Source organism: Alligator mississippiensis, chromosome 2 (assembly GCF_030867095.1).
Source record: "Alligator mississippiensis isolate rAllMis1 chromosome 2, rAllMis1, whole genome shotgun sequence".
NCBI classification, from domain to species: Eukaryota; Metazoa; Chordata; order Crocodylia; family Alligatoridae; genus Alligator; species Alligator mississippiensis.
Genome location: NC_081825.1, coordinates 68,737,034 through 68,757,141, shown reverse-complemented (window position 1 = coordinate 68,757,141; position 20,108 = coordinate 68,737,034). Strand labels below are relative to the sequence as shown.

Genomic DNA, 20,108 nt, shown 5'->3' with positions numbered 1-20,108 from the left:
CGGTTGGATTCAGTACTGACTAACTATCTGACTTATTTGCAAGTCTTGAGTGAAGTTTTACACTTTTGATCCTTATTATGTATTTGTATTAGATGTTGTATTTTGTATGTTTCAATTTTGAATATACCCACTTACTCACTATGTTAGAGCCTGGCATTTGGTCAAGGGGGCATGTGATAAAGAAAAGAAAAAAAAAAAAAGGTGACCAAACGCCAAGCATGAAAGCAAATTGTGCTCATGGTGTGGGGAAAGTAGTGGGCGCGGCCTGATAGCCGAGAGATCGGTGGTCCCGGGCTGATTGGCAGGGGGCGGGCAGATGCAGCCCGTTTAAAAAGAAAAGCGCGCGCGCCAAAAAGCTGGGACCCACGCCATATCGGAGAGGCCTGATTACCCTCACTGGAGGTCCTGCGTCCACGAAATCCCTGCCCTCCGGACGCCCCCATTACGACCGAATTAGAGCTCTCGAGTTAACAGCGAGTTTATTCTTGAAACTGCTGTAAAGGAAACCACCTATACGAAAGTGTGAGTAAAGCATTTATTTGTTACACCGCCTCCTTGGTGTTTTCTGTTGACGGAGGGAGAGACAGGAGGAAGAACAAGGCCCTGTAACCCTTTCGTCCCCGGCCTGTTAGCGTAATACTTTTCTGGGTCCAACCACCCACAGTCAGGTTGGTCACTTATTCCATAGCTAGCTTATATAGTCCCTATGTCCTTCAGTGGGTTAACTACTTTTTATCCCCCTTGTGATTCCTTCAACCCACCATTGCCTCTCTCAGCAGGTGCCCTTCCTTCATATTTATATGACTTTATTCCTTTCTGTTTAGTACCCCTGGTCTGTCCAGGAATACTCATAGCATTTCATAAAGTAGACTGTCACTTAGGAAAGCTTGTGCCTTTTTGAATGAGTTGGTCTATAACAGGGGTAAGCAATTATTTTGACTGGAGTGCCACTTAGTGAGTCTTGGTGAGTTGTAGAGGGTTGCATGGGTAGCCCTGCCCCTTAATAGTTGCCATCTTGCAACTGGAAGTCCCAGCCCTAACCTCCTGACCTTTGCTACCGGAAATCCCCCCCCTTACCCCCTAGAAATACTCCTTTTGGAGGGAAGAGTGGGGTTGCCATCTTGGAACCAGACAAAAACTAAATCATACACTAAAAGTCAAACACCTACTATAACATATTTTAATTTTATTACAAAATATATTTTTGTTATGATATGTATAGTGTATATACAGGGGACTGCATAAAAACTCAAAAATAAAGTCTTAGTCATGTATATTGTGAGGAGGAACTTGGGGGGGATGTGTACAGTGGGGGTGTGGCTGTGTACGTGGGGGCAATAAGGTATGATGGGGGGTTGTGGGGGCAGGGTGTTGGTGTGCAGCATCTGTGGGGTATCAGGGAGGATGGCGAGTGTGAGGAAGTATGGAAAACCCCCCACATTTCCCCATGGTGCACAGGCCCCGCAGGTAGCAGCAGCAGCAGCAGGCAGGGGCAAGAAGTGCAGCCTGGTAAGCTGCCTCTATCTCCAGGGTTCCCCGCTGCGCATGCCCTGCCCCTTGCCGCACAGGTCCCGGGACTTCATGGGGAAGAAGGGGCCCAGGCTCCTTACAATGGAATGCAGTTCTGGCCAGAGCCGCGTACTGCTAGGAGGCTGCTGCTGCGCTTCGCACAAGTGCCTCCACCTGCTGCTGCCACCTGTGAGGGATGCATGCCATAGGGGAGTGCGGGAGGGTCCCCACACCAGCATTCCCTCTAAGGTGTGCAGCGTGCACAGCTACGCTGGCACACGCATGCCACACAGCCAGGCATGCCTGTGTGGCCACACACACGACACAGCTTAGAGGAAACACTCCTCCCTCCCTCAATATATTCCCTCATACCCACACCCTGCCCACCCGAGCTCAGTGCTGCTGCCGCCCCCTGGACATGGGCTCTGCACTGCCACCAGCCCCAGCCCCATGCTCTGTGCTCCTGCCCAGCTGCAGCTCCCACCGCTTCCCTATCTGGTGCCCAGAGCAAGCGGGATGCCAGGAACATGGAGCAGGTCCCTCGATGGCTGCAGCAGTGGCAGCAGCAGCCCTGCCTGGAAGCTGCATGCTGGCTGGGCCCAGCCCAGCCCTTCCACCCATGTGGTTGGGAGTGGGGCGCAATAGGATATGTTGCAGGGTGGGAGGGGGGAGTAATACATGGGTGGAAGGGCTAGGCAGGGTACAACGTGTTGGTGGGAGCCACAGGCCAGATGGAAATGCCTGGTGGGCCAGATCCTGCCCCTGGACCATATTTTGCCTGCTCCTGGTCTATAAGGTGCCACTCTCCCCCGACTTCTATATAACAATCAGAACATACCAGCTGCTGCCCTTTTGAAATGTTCTTCTTTCCAAAGGCTTCACATGTACCCCAAGATAGTACCTCCAGCCTCCAGTTCCACTCCAGGTCCCAAGGTACTTCTGGGTCCCCACTGGGACCCCTAATGCCCCCACATAAACCCTCTCCCTGCAGAACTAGCGCCAATTTTACCTCCCCAGCCAGACCCCTACTGCCTCCCAGGACCCCAGCCATTTTCACTGGGCCCTCCTTCCCTAGTCCCCTCCACCTCTCCACTTAGCTAAGCAGGGAATAAGAGAGGTTCAAGAGATTAGGGGCTGGAGTGTCAATCTCAGCAACAGGGCTGTGGGGCCCAAGCACTTCCCTCCCTGACCTCTCTTCCCCATCTCTCCACTCTGCCCTCCCCTCTACCTCCTGCCCCTGAGTGGAGGAAAGGGTGGGAGTAGAGAGTGAGGAGCTGCAGATGGCTACAACCTCTTCTCTCAGCCCATGGAGAGTCCTAAGGGAGGTTATAGCCAAAGCTCCAACCTTGCCCTGCCAAGTCCTAAGGGAGACTGAAACAGTTCAATTGGTACTATGTATGTCTCTCAACTGAAGCATTTCCTTTATGAAATATTTCCAAATATCTTTCCCTTGGAAACATTTCAAGTGTTATATCTGTCTGCATCCTTCGATGCCTGAAAGGTGGCTGCTCTCGGCAGCCTCAGAGTAGGACTACACCTTACAGCAGCAGTGAAAGTATAGCTCCCCATATGAGAAAACTCTTTAGCAGTATTAAGATTCCAGGAAAAAAGAGCTCCCAACTTTGAAACCCTGTGAACTAATGAGATTGCTAACAAATTTAATGGTTAGATGGTAACAGAACAATTCAACGAGTGTTTCACATGGAGGACCTGCAATTAACAGCCATGTTAAGAGCCACTGAAGGAACTCTGTGCACTTCAGAAGAACGTAGAAGTAGACTGGTGGGGTCTGTGCCATCTCGGAGAGGTCAGAGAATTAAGGTTTCCTTTGCAAAAACTGGGCTACCACAATCATCAGTACGGTTTTTCTCAAACTGCTCTAACACTGGAGTGAGTAAAGGAAAGGGGAAAGAAGGCATTTGAACTCCTCTGGCCATTTTTGTGAAACAAATTAATTTTTTTGTTTTTGTAACACAAAGTTCTGAAGATATAGAAAGGACCGTTGTGGTAACCTAGTCTGCCTTCACAGGACTATTCTGATTGAACTACATAATTTATCTTAGAAATCCAATTCAGGTTTGATATAAGAGCTTCCCAGTGATAAAATCTATTCTATCCCTAGATAAGTGGTTCCCAAAGTTAAATTGCCCTCACTTAAAAGTGTGCTCCATATTTCCAATTCAAATTGGCTTCTATTTCTAGTCGCTGGAATTTGTTTGGTCTAAAAAGGGTAACAGCCCTATAGTATTAGGTAGTTCCTTGCCATGCAAGTACTTAAAGACAACAGTCACTTCTTACTTTGACAAACTAAACAGATTAAGCTACCTAAATCTCTCCCTAGCAGCATTTTTCTGAAATGTCTCCCATTTTTCAAGATTATTTAAAAAAAATGTAGACAGATTAACTGAATACAGTGCTCAAAGCAATGGTTTCACTTATCCCATATACAAAAATAGGACCTCTGCTCCTACTACTGCAACTCTATTAAGTACAATTGTTACCCCTGATTTAGCCCTGTTCCCCCTGCCCCCACCTTCTTGTTAACAGAATCCGGGGGGGGGGGGGGGGGAGAATAGAATATTAAACAAATAATGGGTAAGGTTTTTTTCTTATCTTATTCAAATATGCTGTGACCAAACACGAGGGATTTTTTGAAACTATGGTTTCAAAACCAAGGTGGTTAGCAGGTTAATGAAAAGCAACAGGATTAACTACCACCACTTTTCAAACAGTTGGAATTAATACCAGGATTCTGCTTTTCAAAAGAGAAAATATATATTTCTTTTAAAATCATTCACCACTTGGCAGTCATGCACAGATTATTTTAAACTGGTTTGTATGTTGTTATAGCACATTCTTGATGAATGCAGGCTGCTGAGTCAAGAGAAAAATAAATCAGCCTAATCAACCATTACACTGGAGGGAAACTGAATAGTTTTGGTATTCACAGTGACAAACATACTCCCTTAACAGGGTTAACTACCACACTCTTCTTTGCATGTACCTACAGTCACATAGATACTAGCAATGCAATTTAAATGTGTGTATTAGATAGGTCCATCTCTTTCAAAAGAGCATTTAAATATGCACATATTTTTAAGTATGCACAGTTCAACTTGCTTCAAGGGGACTTAATACTTGCTTAAGTGTTTGGCTGAATTAGTGCCTGTTATTTTCTGAAGCTCTTACTGTAGTTAAACCTTGTTCTTTGAACAGTTCCATGGATCTTGTGATAACTTAGTAAGGTAATAAATAATGAGTGATATCTCAGTCCTACTGAAGACAGAATTTTAAGCAGTAAAGGTAACAGTCTGGCCTTTAGTAACTAACTTGTGTCAGGACATTAGACACTTAATAAAATACAACAACATTGTTTATGTACATTGTGTGTGTTGCCAGGAAAGATCACAGGGCTCTACATATTGGATCAAGGGTCAGTACTTAATCTACTATGTAATATTTCAGAGCACCATTCACAGTGTTAATCAATAGCCATGGAACTTAGTCCTCCTACCATAAACAAATTTCTATGTATGTGCCTCTTAGACCTACTTCTTAACACTATTTCAGCAGTGTCCAAATACAACGACCTGGAATTTGCTGATCAGAGTAGGCGTTAATCATTTTAATGATTTCATGCAGGGAGTAAAGACAAGACCTGCAGCCAGCCAGAAATTAATAATGTATGGGTTCGAAACAAAACAAATGCTTCATATAAACACTGGAATATAGTCAAGTGAATAAACGTTTTGAATCTAAATGTTTTGTATTAGGAAGTTTTAAAAGTTGTGTTTAGTGATCAGATCATTATGGGAAAGTGCTTGGTTGTATCAGAAGTAATACTAAGACTACAGAAAACTGTTAACATACTGGAATATTTTAAAGCGAACTACAGGAACAAGTAGAGATCAAAAGTTTTCTTTCTGAAATTAACTTCAGATTGATTAGTAGACAAAGAGGTACAAATGCTCAGCTTTTTTAACTGCTATAGACTAGAAGTTCTTATGATGTGTATATATTTTTCCTCTATAAAATATTAACAAAAAAATTATTTTTGCTAATACAAGTGTATAGTACTCAAATTAGCATTTTGGCTGTTAATGTATAACAAAAATCATGATCAGCAATGAAGAAACATTTAAAAGTAAAGGAATGGTTTTAAGGATCACTTCAACTCCTGCAAACATTTTTTTACACTTCATGATTAATTTCCCATAACATTTTTGAGCAAGTATGGAACAAGGAAGTTTGTGATGAATTCCTAAAATAAAATTTCAAAAGCACATATGTAACTCTGAACTTTTCTGTTCACTTTAAGGTTCTGAGTAGGTGCGAAACACTGGCTCTGACGTTAACATAGCTAAATACGGTTGAATATTTGATTTTTTTACCTTGCATTGACCGAGTTGATAAAGATCATCAATGCAAGGAAACCATTAACTACATTAAATTGTTGTTGACTCAACAGTTAGGGAGGCTGCATCTTACTGTGCAAACAGCTTAAGAACTTTAATCCTGCCCCATTTTACCTTTATTATTTGGTAGTTTGATTTCAGACAGAAATATTCTAGGAATTTTAAAACAGAGGGAGCAAACTGTCCACACTGGTTATTCTGTGGTCAGGAATTTCATTTTATATAAATCAACTACTTTTATCTAAATAGTCAAATACTCCTAGAATATTCACTGTGGATCTCTAATTACAGCACAAGAAAAATGTCAGGACTATTTGAAAACTATTGAAAAATAACAAGATAAAACAACAAACTTGTCCACTGGACCTAGAACCCACAGAACTTCCAAAAGCATATATGCCCATAAGAAAAAAGAAAAATGTGCATTGGGATTAGAAAGTCAGCCTTTTGCCAATTACAAAACCATCATACAAAGTCCCTGCTAGCTCCGTGAAAAACAGAAGGCCAAATTCTGCTTCTAGGTATCCCAGTCCTATTGTTAGAATATACCTTCAGAAGTTTATTAATCAACTGTGTGTAATGAAAGCCTTCAGGTACGGTATAGTGGTGAACTTTAAGCAAAATAATATAAAATGTATGGTTTAACATGTAAACTTCTCAGTATTTTGCTGTTTACATAAAGAAACTGACCGTTGGGAAAACAACACTTTCAAAGTTACCCGACAGGACATCAAGGCAGTCAAACAGCACTTATGTGCTCTGTCCTATTACAGTGTTGTAACTCTGTCCTTGAAAAATAAACCTTAAAGAGTAAATTTTTGATCTCTGTTATCTCAGTGAAATCCACAGCAACTCTACTCAAGTCAGTTGAATAAGAATGAACACACACACACAAGAAAGTACGATCAGAATCCAAATGTAAATACAAAGGGAAGTTGTATTAAAGTCTTCCATCAAAAGCTTTGTTACCTATTAGTATGAGTTGTACCAGCCTAACTGAAAGCAAAATAAAGTCTATAACATAGTTAACAATAAATGCAGATGTAGTTCTATTACAGTAGCGAATCACATTCAATATTACCACAATACACCTCAAAATGAAAGTAGAGGGCAAATAAATACCTTACACTGAAAAAGTATTCATTTTAATGAGGATGAAGTAGCAAGTTAGAACAGCTTAATCTGATATGTTTAAAAATTATTAAAGAGATACTACCCACTATAAATGAAGAGAAAAGATGAGAAACTATGCCAGTATGACTGCATTTCACTTAAATAAGAGAATGTTGTTCATTTCCATTTTCTTTAAATAAACTTAATCTTAGATTGCAGAACATGGAAACTCAACATTAAGACCTCCAAGATTAGATAAATGTTTATAAACAGCCTGCTACTTTACTTATTTTAATCAATTCATTGTTTTCTTGTACATATTAAAATTTACATTAAGTGCTTCCAGTAAAAACCTATCAGCTGGAAAAGACAGTTTTCCTTTGTCAGCTTCAACAGACTGGTCTCCTGTACGTCAAAATATGGTCTCCTGTAGTTTAAGATGGCAGTAATTTGAGACGTGATTCCTTTCACAAAAAAACACCATAATACAAAACTCTCTCTCTACTATTGAGAGAAAAATAAAGTTCACAAAAAAATTCAAAATATGCATATCAAAATTGCAGACATGCAAGGGATCTTGCCTGGACCTCACAAATTTCTCACAACCACAACAGTAAGTGAAAGCTATTTCCCCCAAGAATTAGGAAAGAAGTAAGAATACAATATTAACTGGACTGCATGAAAATTAACTGAGCTGCTTAACTTTCTCTTTTAGAAAGGCTGCCTTATTTTCATCTCAGCTCCATTCCAACCTCTTGGAAAATGAGAGGCGCAAAACTGTATTTTGAAATATTTTTGTTTTCTGGACAGCCAGAAGTGATGCTGTAATCTTCTTGGAATTACCCCTCACAATATCTCTAAATCTTTTCAAATGAAAGAAGAGTTAAGCTAGCTCTCAAATGAAAGAAAGAATAGCAACACTCCAAGATAGGATTCTTCCCAGCTATCTTTTTAGCCTTTGATGTTAGGAGTGGTTTATGTTGGAAGAAGCAGAGGTTCAAAATAATGTCCAGAACACATAGATACTTCTCACAACTTCACAGACTCTTTCAGGACACTAGTTCTCTATAAATCATAAGCTGCCATTGTTTGATGTGTGTGCATGTGTGCAAATCTCAGAAAATTAAACACACACAAACCCAAGTTTCCCAGCTAAAGGTTCCATCACTAACTTGTCTTAAGACAAGCTAGTTCAATAAAAAAGGAACAACAATAATATGTTTATCATCCTAAAATGAACTTGAAATTCTTTTGATGTTCCAAGACCAAGTGTAATTAACTCCTGTTCCTCCATTTTAGTAATAGAACTTCCGCCCATTCCTGATGCTGAAATTTTCTTCTATTTCCAACAGTAAAAGCCCTAGAACACATGCTGCCCTGTTCATGCTCAAAAATTGGACATTTTTGCTACATCCATAAACACGTAGAACATAAACCCAAGTCACATTAAGGAGAAAAGTTATCTTCCAGCAATAAACTCATTGAATGCAGCTGGGGGAGGGCCTAGCCAATGGCTCCTTCAAGTTTGTTACTCATTCTTAGTAAAAGTCCTGCACCACAGTTATGTTGGCTTAAATAAAATGAGGCAATAAAAAAGGCATTGTTTTTCTTTATGTAAATGTTAAAAAGGTTTCTTTTACCTTTTTATTTGTATATAAAAGGTTTCTCTATATGTTGAAGGGCACATACTGGTGACAACCCATAATAGCTTACATAAGGATATAAAGGCAATGTACATTTTAACTGCACCATCTGTATACTCCTATGTATGACACTCATGATTAAAACAGAAAAATTAGAAGGTAAAGGAGCACCAAACAGATGGTTTCAGCTCTAGGAACAAATAATTAAGCAATGAAATGACAAAGCTGGTTCTTGGATAGAGCTGTGATTTAACTGAGAAGTCTCCTGCAGCACTATAGTCTTAAACATTCTTTCTTGCTGGGTTTGTCTTACATTTTTTTTTTATAGAAATAAAAACTGGAACTGGGCACTAGACTCCAATTCTGACTGGTAACCTTCTCTGTGTAGGAATAAATTTTGTAATACTAACTATAAATGGCTGTTTTCTTTATAAAATCAAGAACAGTAATTAAGATGCAATACACCAAGAGTATTACGGGAAGGAATTATTCATTGAGAAGCTGCAATTCCCTCCAGGGTCAAAGCAATATGCTAGTGGCTCATACCAGTAAGATATTTCTCTCTCTCCCATATGCTACGATTACTATTTCCACATATCTTGGTCGAGCTCAACACAAGCATGCAGAACAAAGTCTCATATTCCCATATGTCCCCAACCGTATCCATTTCTGCATAATAGGTTGGAAAAGATGTCCTGCTTTCCCATATGCCACAGAATTGCTATGTAGACAGTCTGCCATGTAGCTTATACTGACTATATTCTTGTAATTTTTCTAGAAGAGATATGGACAGAGGGATGGTCTTCTTTCCCTTCCTCCTGCTATTCTTTGCAATCCTACACTCGCATGAAGAAATGTCAGTTTAAACCAGGGATCAAACTACATTCCCCCATGGAGCTCTTGCATCTGGCCTCAGGAGTGGGGGGCTTCAGTGGCATTTGGCAGTAAGCAGCTTTGGCTGGCCGTACTGCACCATGCAGTGCTGCAGATAGATGGCAGAAAGATGCAGTGGCAGAAGCCACAGCAGCAGCAGCCAGGTCTTATGGATAGTCCTTCCTTCAACCTGAACTGGGCTGTTCCAGCCTGTCACTGGAGAACGGTACTGATGCACAATTTTAAATAATTTCTGAATTTTTTAAATAATTCTGGAAATAGTCTCATCACAGACCTTCAAACTCTTGAGAGTATTTTTTATGGATTTCTGTATTCTTATGCAAAATTATGTTTCTTTCTCTAAACTCAGAGATATATTTTAACTCCAGCTGTTATGTGCAGTTCCAACTTCTATAATGGTAATTTTGCAGGTATTTAAGGACTAAGTTCTGTTCCTATTAGTTTCCTTAAAATATTTGGCTCAAAGTCATCATGATTGCATAGCTTCATTTATTCCTTCCTTTTAAAATATGTCAAATAAGTAACAACAGACATAGCAATTTACTACATACATTTCACATTTTGTGTCAGGAATGAACAGGGGAAACATGTTACAATCTGAAGAGTTTGCAGCTAAATGCGTATCCAAATTTCAGTTAAAGTATGGGGTATCAGGGATGAAAAACCACAAGTAGTTGAACAATAGAGATTTCCTTTGTTAAAATGAAGTCTATACCATTGTATAGCCACTGGTCCTTCATTTCCTCCCTAAGCAGTTCTCCCGGGCTATCGGAAACTTTTGGAAGTTGTTTGCAGCTGCACCCATTTCCTATTGCTCTTTATTTAGTCTCCAGATCAGCTGTAAAAAACTGGCACTGCTTTGAAGGTTAGTAACAGTTGTAAACTGATATGAGCATGTGAGGTAGATGATCAGCCATTATATACACCAGCTATTAGCATTTTATGATTTCACAATGCGCCAAGAATTATTAGCAGAGGCTAGTAATCTGACAGTAGGAACAATACATTAAATGTTACCAAAATTGTACTCCCACTGTCTGACACACCAAGTTTTTTATTTATTAACATCATATGCTGTAGTTTTACACTAAAATACCTTATAAAATGTCTTTATTCATCTCTTAAGCATTCAAATATTTTATCTGACAGCTTTGTTAGTTTAGTTTTTGAACATTCTGAGGCATGGGATAAACTTGAAATAACAAACCTGCCACACTTAGGCAGAAAAAGAATAATTAAGAATGCAAAAACAAACAGACAAACAAAGTCTTCCACTCAAGAAACATGGATACAAGAATGTTCAGATTGCGAAGTCAAGAACTCACAAATAAGGACACTCCAGGATGAAGGTTGCCTACAGATCCTTATCTTAGCTCACATGTGCATATGCATAAGAACAAACAGTTCCATGCACAAAATGGATGTTGTTCACTAGATCAGTAGCCAGCCATTCAAGATTTATTTTGCTCTTCACGTGCAGTCAGTGGCCTCTGGCCATATTTAAAAATACATCCTTTTAATGATTTTGTGTTCAGTACGTAATTCATGTCCAAAGTGGCATTTCTATGGCACTCTCATCACAACAACTATTTCATAAATATCAATACATTTATATTTATAATCATAACACCCAGAGGAAATCAGGTAACACTGTGATGCCCATTTTACAGCTGAAGAAATGAAGTACAATGAGATTAAGGTTGTCAAATGCATCCACTAATTTTGAGGGTCCAGCTTCAAAAACCAGGTCTGATTTGTTTTTCCAAACCACTAAGCATTTTCATTTGGCGTTACATATTAAAAGCACAGCTCTAATCAACCTCACTTGAAGTTGTGAGCACTCAACTCTTCTGAAAGCCAGGTCCCCAGGTGTTTCATGCTGGGCACCCAGAAAAGAAGATATGCTTAATTAGTGACAACCTCTGAAAACCTTGGGTTAATTAACTTTCTAAACAACACACACAAATTCTGTGGACAGGCAAGGACAGAATCCAATTCTCTAAAGGGGCATTCAATCTTCCAAACCTGAAGACTAATTTTTCTCTTCCTCTAATATCCTGCCTCATTCACTATATGCCTCCCAGCGTCTGAGGCATAACTTCTATGGGCAACTGGGTTCTGTGGGGGAGGGGGGGGATTAAATTAGAGCAGTTCCCAGAGACCTGTTCTAATTAAAATGTCTCACCATCTTGTGTATTAAGCATCCCATGTTTCAAAATGGCCATGGAGGCACTTTAACTAAAGCTCATTCAATGAGTTTTAGTTAAAGTACCCCTGTGGCCATTCTGAAACGCAGGACACTTAATACATATGACAATGGGGCACGCTGCCGAGTTCTAATGAAAACGCTCCAGCAGACCCAATTAATGAAATCCAATTAGAACATGTCAGAGCACATCTATAGGCATCTAAATGGTTTCATTCGCTAAATAAACCCGATTCCTTCCTCAAACACTATCCATTCGTTGCAATGAATGAGGCAGGAGTCCCAGGGAAAGAGGAAGAATAGGCATACTGATCTGGCAAAAATGAATTTTATTTAAAAGTATAAAGGACAATTTCTGGGATTAATAGAGGGACACACTATTGAAGAGTAGAAAATAAGGAGCCTTTTCCTGTCTCTAGCAGCTGAAAAGGATTCCAACCCCATGCTCAACATTATGGGAAACGAGCCTAACATTAACTGTCACTGTTGTCCCAACCCTCCCAAGCCAAAGCCTGCCAAAAAGGGCAGATAAGACGCCTGAAAAAGCAGCATGTGCTAACACAACATCCTTTCAGATCTCACTCTTACTTATAACAGCCTGAAATATTTAACAGGGACCCTCTTTTCTACCACAGCATTGCAGAACTAACATATCCATATGAAGGGTAGATTCAGAGGCAGCCCTGCAGGGATTCAGTCAATCCCTTTTGTTTGTGGACTGCAACTTAATGGCTCTAGTCCTAAAGTAATTAACAACACTCTTCACCACTTGAATTAAAGTGGCTTACATGCAACTTGCTGAGCCATTATTACTTAGTCAGTTAAAGCTCAACGCCTTTCTTCCAATTTCACATGGAGTTTGCAATCTCACAACAAAGAACAGGAATAGAACAAAATTACAAATCAGACGAAGCAATAATAGAAAAATAGCATCCTGCAACTGCAGGATTTCAGTTTAAAGAACTGTGCTTATTTTAAAAGTAACGTCTAGTCTTTATATTCTCTTTAGAATTCTCACCAAAAAGGATATATGGAAGTACACAAGAGAACACTGAAAGGGGCTGGAAACATTTACAGCATTCAATGGATTATCTTTCATTTTTAGGACATAAATCTGAAGTTTAATTCATACTTCCCGGTAAAATTAATCAGATAATTGCCATCCTAAATTAGCACTAGTGAACAACATTTTAGATGATTCATCCAAAGTATAACATTAGTTGTTCCACAGAATTACTTGTAAATGGATAAATCATATATGCACATAAAACTTATATAAGTTAGAATTTTTGGTATATTTCAGTATAGGACTCACTGTACATTTTCTATACCTGGTTTATAAATATAACTACTGCTGTTTGTTTCTAACTCCCATATTTCAAACATTCCTGCTCAAATATAAGTTAAAATTTAATAAAATAAATAAAATTACAAATGTAGCCATTCACAATAACCCTTAGGTAATATCTGTAGTACTTTAAAAAAAAGTGACTCACTATAGTCTAGAGTGCACAACTACATTATAGACAGATATTACAGTCATTTTATGGACAGACTGAGTGACAGACCAAGGATGGAACTGGGAGTCAGGACCACTGATTCACCTGTGCAGAACTTTTATTTAGCCATAAGTCATTAGATAGGGTTTTTGCCTATAGAGAATTAGCTGTACAATTTTCTAAAACTAGCATTGCTTCTTTTTATTTTTATGCATTTCTCTGAATCTCAAATAAATTTATTGTTCTAATGAAGCCTCCAGTCTGTGTTTATGAAATGTCACCTCTTGAAATTCCTCCTTTCCAAAAACTGTAAAAAGGCTTAGAACCCCACAATTCTGATTAATCTAGGCTACACATAGCCCTAATTCATTTCTGCAAAGAAACAGGACAGGGCACCCTTTCATACTGACAGATTCACGGATCAAAACCACAGACTAGTTACTATGCATATTGCCCTACTGCCTATATTAGTTGACCCTGCATGCTGTACAATTAATCTCTCAGATTTTTTGTTGCTAATAAACCTATGATTACCATTCTTGTTCTTGCTGACTTGCTCTTTTGTGTAGCAGTCTTCTTCGTTACAAGTGAATACCAAGGTTAAAAAAAAAAATCATGAATTTTATCAAAGACCAGATACATACTTCAAGTAAAGTTGATAAAAAAAATTGGCATGTGATGTAGAAATGCGCTAAGCTGTCTTATTTACAGCATTTCTATGTATAAAACTGCAAAATGTTAGCAGAATTTTTTTAAAAAGGCACATTTAATAGTATCATAGAACTGGAAGAGACCTGTAAGATCATCGAGTCGGGTCCCCTGCCATGGGCAGGAAGTTACTGGGCTCAGATGAGCTCAACAAAGTGCTTGTCCAGCCTCATCTTGAACACCTCTAAGGAAGGTGACTGCACCACCTCTGCTGGGAGCGTGTTCCAGATTCTGGTGACCCTTACAAAGAAAAAGTTTTTTCTTATGTCTAGCCTGAATTTACCCTCTATTAGCTTATGCCCATTGGTCCACGTCCTCCCTTGAGGTGCCTTTCTGAAGAGTTGCTCCCCTAGATCTTGATGCTCACCCCTGACATGGGGGTCTATCAAGTCACGTCTCAGCCTTCTATACTCAGACTCAACAGGCTCAGTTCCTGAAGTCACTCCCTACAGGGCCTACCCTCCATGCCCTTAATCATATGGCTGGCCTTGCTTTATACCCTCTCAAGCTAATCCATATCCTTCTTGAAGTGGGGTGTCCAGAACTGGACACGGTACTCCAGCTGTGGCCTCACAAATTTCTCTGTACAGACTAGCTACTAGCAAAAGAACACAGAGCAGTTTTCAATCTAGAGCAGGGCTCTCCAACTTCTAAATAGCCAAGGGCTGCACCTTGCAGGTATCACAGACCCCCAAGACTGCTCTGCAGGTGAACTCCCACTCTCTGCTACACTACATATGCAGCCCTCTTCTCCCACACCATGTTGTACATGTGAGCGGCAGGGTGACAGCCTGGGGGCTGGTTAACCCTTTTTCGGCTGCATGTGGCCCACCAGCTGTGAGCCGGATAGCTCTCATCTAGATTGCCATTATTATTTATTATTTTTATTACCACGGGCTCTACAAGTATGTATGACACTATAAAACAGAAAAGGGCAAATGGGGCCATCTTCCTGCACTCTGCAAGGTCCCTTGCACTGGAACAGGACTCATATGTTAAAATACGTTTGTACATTTAAGTATTTAAAATACGCTTACACTGGAACAAGAGAAATTTGGTTTGGATATTAGAAAGAATTTTCTCACTATAAGGGTGGTTACGCATTGGACCAGGCAACTCAGAGAGGTTATGGAATCTCTTGGAATTTTAAGAACACATTAGACATGCTTGTCTGGAATGTTTTAAACCCAGATGATTCTGCCTTGAGCAAGGGGTTGGACTAGATGACTTCCTAAGGTACCTTTGAGTCCTACTTGTCTATGATTCTATTGTTATTTTGTGGTATTTCTTTGCAAAGGTACTAAATCACTAGACTGCCAATTATCCACTGTTTAAAACAGCATCAGGTTTTAGTTTTGCAGTGAGTCCTGCAATATTTTAATTCCAGATCTGCTTTAAGCAATTGGGTGCAGGTGGGTAGGACAGGTTATCATCTCACTTATAAATAAGGATTTTAGTCAGGCATATTTCAACCCTTTTTTTATTAAAATGCACGTGACCACTATTGCACAGTGGTGTAAACTGCATTTTGTACTCTGTGTGATAGCTATAACAATAATTAGCATCTCTTCCAAGTGACTTTTTAAAACACGCTCAACATTCTAAACATACTTGAAAAAGCTTTAGCCCTAAATAAAGGCTAATCAGAATAATTGTATTTGATTTGCAATAGGCAGAAAGGACACTTGGAAGATAATGGTTCTGAAGTTGCATTATTTGGTCCACCTTATTTAATGAGTCTGTATCCGGTACAGACTGGTAGTTTTAAACCAAACACATCCCGGTAGAGCCATTTTGGATGCTTATGAAGTCTTCCTCACCGATGTGGGGATTTAAAATATAAAGACCGGACCACTCAACCCTCACTGGTGGTACTCAGCACCAAGTCTACTATAGCTTAGTAATGAAGAAAACTTCAAGGCAAAATCACTTCCTTCCTCTCCCTTGTCTTCCCCTCTCCTATATACTTGACACTTTTGACTATAAAACAGTAACAATAACAACAATTCCAAACAATGGATTGACTCTTTCTTATCCCCAGTTAAGACTCCTAGCGCCAGTTAAGACTTAACCAACATTTTATTGTTGTTAAGACATGTACATGTACATTCATAGACTCTAAAAGACTCTTCTGAACTTTTTGCAGAATGAGTAAATGCATTTACATTTTAAATTCTAAGTAGTTTAAAGTTTTGAGTTGCTTTTTCCTGTGCATTCAAATGCTCCATATCACATTACCTATTTCTATGGTGTAGCTGCTATAATAAAAGCAGACCAGAGTTCCCTATACACAAATCCTTAGGTATTGAACTTGAAAGTACCATTATTACTTCATGATCTGGCTGCCAAAGCTTTCTCTCTACAAGATATCTGTAGCAGAACTGCTTCACCCAACAGCTAGTAAACCCTACCATATATTAAAGGCAGTGTCATTTACCAGTGGGTGGGACCAGAAGCATGAGTCTTGCATTCTAATACCCACTATGACACAAATGGTCTCTGAAGACGTAAAGAAGCCCCTTTTTCTCTCGTCTGGCTATATCCACGCCAAATAAGAAAAAAAGAGAGGGCACAGATGAAATAGAAAAGGGAGGAAAAAGAGGCAGATGCATTGTGACAAAAGAGAAGTAAAGCAGTAGCAACCAAGAATAGAGACAAATAGGAAATAGAGAAAGGAGGAAAAGGAGACAAAAGATAAAGACAAAAGAAAATAGGATATAAAAAAAAGCAGAAGCAAAGGGATCACATATGTTGGCAATGGAAAGAACACATCAGATATGGATGGAGAGGGGGAAAAGTGAATGACAAGGAAAAGGGGCAACGCAGAACTGAGAAATGATCAAATGTTCAGTAATGCAATGCATTTCTTTTATTTATGTCTCTTGCTGCTTTTACTGCCAGATGTCCTCTGTATCTGCAACTAAGGATAAAAAGGTAGAAGAGCTATTTACTCTGAAACCAACACTTTATGTGCATATTAAAGCTTCCTGAGTAATACAGTTTTGCCTACACTCTGGTCCTTTAAGCCTTCAGTAACTCCCTGACTGAAGGGAAAGGGGTGGAGAGTAACATAGATCAATAATTAATTCCCCTCCTCTTTGTAAGGTTGGAGAGTGAAGTCACTGTTCCACATTATCAAAATTAGCTTCACTGAAGAGGTCAAGGAGGAAATATGAAAAGTCAAGGTGCACTTGTACCACCCTGGGGCCTGAGAAGACATTCTGGTCAACTAAGTCCTCAGTCCTTCATGGGACCTCAGTGTAGCACTATGGCTGTGCAAAATTTTGACAGATGTTTCATTTCAAAGGTGTTTTGAGCACAAAACACCAAAACTGAAACGGAACACAAGGCTTCAAAACAGCTTTGAAACAAAACGAGGGCATTCACAATGTTTCAAAAATTTCAAAGTGTTTTGAGTTTCGAGGCTGGGCTTGCAGGAAAATACAAACTAAGGAGAGAGAAGGGAAAGAGGGGGGAAGGAGTGCTCTGATATCGACATGTGTAGCTGGCTATACTCACATGTCCTGAGTTTTGCTCTGAACAGTTTGAGGTGCTGTTTCCCAGAAACCCCTGCACCTATCTTCTTGAAACTTGACAGGCCTCATGGCCTCAGAAGGGGCTACCATCCCTGCTGTTTTCATCCAAATCAGGCAAGAAATTACAACATTATAGGCATTTTCGTGATTCCCCATTATAGTCTATAGGCAAAATGGCAAAACGCGTTGAAACAGTGAAACAGTTTCAGCGAAACAAAGCAGAACAGTGCTTCAAAATAGCTAAACAAAACACTGTCCCTTCAAAACGGTATATCTGAAATGTAAACGAAACATTGTCGCTTTGCACAGCTCTATATAGCACCTGTATATCCCTCCACAATGCAGAGCAACAATATACAATTAAAGGGATAGCCACAGTCACAGGTCAGAATTGGTACTACTTCCTGGAATAAAGGTTAAAGAGTAAAGCATCTGATGAAGTAAGTTGTTGTCTATGAAAGTTCATGCCTGTCTGATTAAGTCTCTAAGGTGCTAATCCCATACTACATATGGAGAAGAGCAGTTTCTACATTTGTCCACAAGCAAATAAAACAGCATAAAAGTCGCTCACCATTAAGTCCCCTGTACAGCTTCAATAAAAAACAATTATACTATTTAGCTTCCTGTCTTTCTATCCCTACAAGCAATTCAGGATTTCTAGTTCATATTAAAAGGTCACTGTTTTTTTAATCTGAGCTTTTTGTTAGAAACATCAATACTTCTATGTTTTAGGAATAATCCTGAACTAGAGCTCTATTGTTTTCACACTCAAAATATCCCATTCAGCAGCTTATCATTCACAAATTCTGTGCCAGATAATGATCCTCTTATCCTGGGGAATAATCAGTCATCAAGTAGTTCAGACAGATTTGAATAAAACTATACCTCTGAGCAAACAATTCACAAGCAGTCCTACTCTATTTGTCTACAAACAGAAAACTGAAGGAGAAAAAACAGGCACAGCACAGACTGCATGCAAATTATATTACTGTCATACTGAAATAAGTTGTGCTTAACAAATTTAAGATCAAAGTACCTTGTTTTCTCTGCAACTGTGGCAAAAGTGTGAATGTAATATTACAATAAAATAGCCTCCCCATAGTGTAAAAACATTAATATTGTCCATTTATGCAGAAGAATAAATTCACAGATATATAATGTTATGTGAACAGTGTATTTAATACCTACCAGTTCTGGGATTTATTGAAAAGAATCCTTGGGGGTTTCCGCTAGTAATCTTGTAAGTTAACTTTTCATTAGAGCTGGAATCTGGATCATATGCTTCAATCTGAATGACAGATACATCCTTAGGTGAATTTTCCATGACTTCAGGGTAATAAACAGGTTCGGTTGTCTGAGGAGCATTATCATTAACATCCCCAACTTCTATGTAGATTTCAATGAAAGACGACAGAGGCACAATGCCTTGGTCTGTTGCATAAACAGTTAGCCAATAATGTGAAGTTGTCTCACGGTCCAGCCGATCAGCAGTCTCTATTATACCTGTTCAAAATGGAGGAGAAGAACAATATTAAATGCTTAAGAAGCACATCAAATAAGAGAAAGAAGTCAAACAAATGAAACTATAATTCTACAGCTTTTCATATTTGTAAAGACAAAACTGAGAATGTTTAAAAAAAGAACATCCTAAGTCAATAGAAGGTTTTACATTTTATATTGTATTGTTTCAATATATTTAATTTCGTTTGATAAGGTAATTCCTTGATTTTCATAGACATTAGGACTGGAAGGTTCATTCCTCATGGGCCATATGTGGCTTGTGCACTGCCACTTAAACAGCCGTGCCTTGCATGATTTAAGTGTTACATTCACAGTATTAGTAGTGAATCCCCCAGACCTCCTGCCAGTCCAGAGCTGCAGCACCCTGTCTCAATGTGCTGAGGTCCTGAGTGCACATAAACACTATGCCTGGGAGCCTTGGTCTCCTGGTTGGCTGCCACTCCCCCCAGAACAACAGCTGGAGTCTTCAGGCTCCCCTTCCCTTCTTCATTTACTACTTCCTGGCCCTAGCCCTGGTGAGGGGTCAGGGCTCTTATAGTGCATAGAGTGCAGAATTGAGGATGAGCTCATGACTTCATGCTGCAGTGGGAAGGAGTGCACCTGGTGCAGTGGCTGATAGGGGGAGTTCGAAAAATGAGCAGTGTTGAGGACCATGGTTTACTCTAGCGTGACCCCCGGAGTATGAAGCCCCCACAGGTGTAGCTCATGGGTCAGCATCCCCCAACCACTTGGAAATTGGATAGTCCTAATCAAAATGCTGGATCCAAAAAGCAGCCCATGTTCCAATCTAAAGTGCTATTTGGGCAACATTTAGATACCTACATCCTAGCAAATGATCCTGAAAAGCCCCATTCAAGTGCTTAGATACATGAGAATTCATAAAGGTTTAAGTTTCCACCACCAAAGGCACTTAAATGCTCAACATTACCCATTTTGGATCAGAGCCAAAGTTATCTGGTGCCAACCTTTGGAGCTATTTATCACCATGCAGATTAATAAGAAGCTATGTAAAGTAGTGGCAAGATACTCATACAGGGATGCCCATGTGAATTTTATAAATGCAT

At 39.7% G+C, this 20,108-nt stretch overlaps 1 protein-coding gene across 7 annotated transcripts in view; it reads right to left on the bottom strand.

Annotated features, from left to right (window-relative positions):
• FAT1 (FAT atypical cadherin 1) overlaps positions 1 to 20,108 on the bottom strand; it is a 170,497-nt gene that overhangs the window by 93,090 nt on the left and 57,299 nt on the right. For all 7 annotated transcript variants that reach the window (XR_002088267.2, XR_002088268.2, XR_002088269.2 and 4 more), the window contains exon 3: positions 18,712 to 19,026. Coding sequence is in view for 4 of the 7 variants with exons in the window: in XM_014594874.3 (XP_014450360.1) it covers positions 18,712 to 19,026 (315 nt within the window). In the remaining 3 variants the exon portion in view is untranslated. The remainder of the gene's footprint in view (positions 1 to 18,711; positions 19,027 to 20,108) is intronic.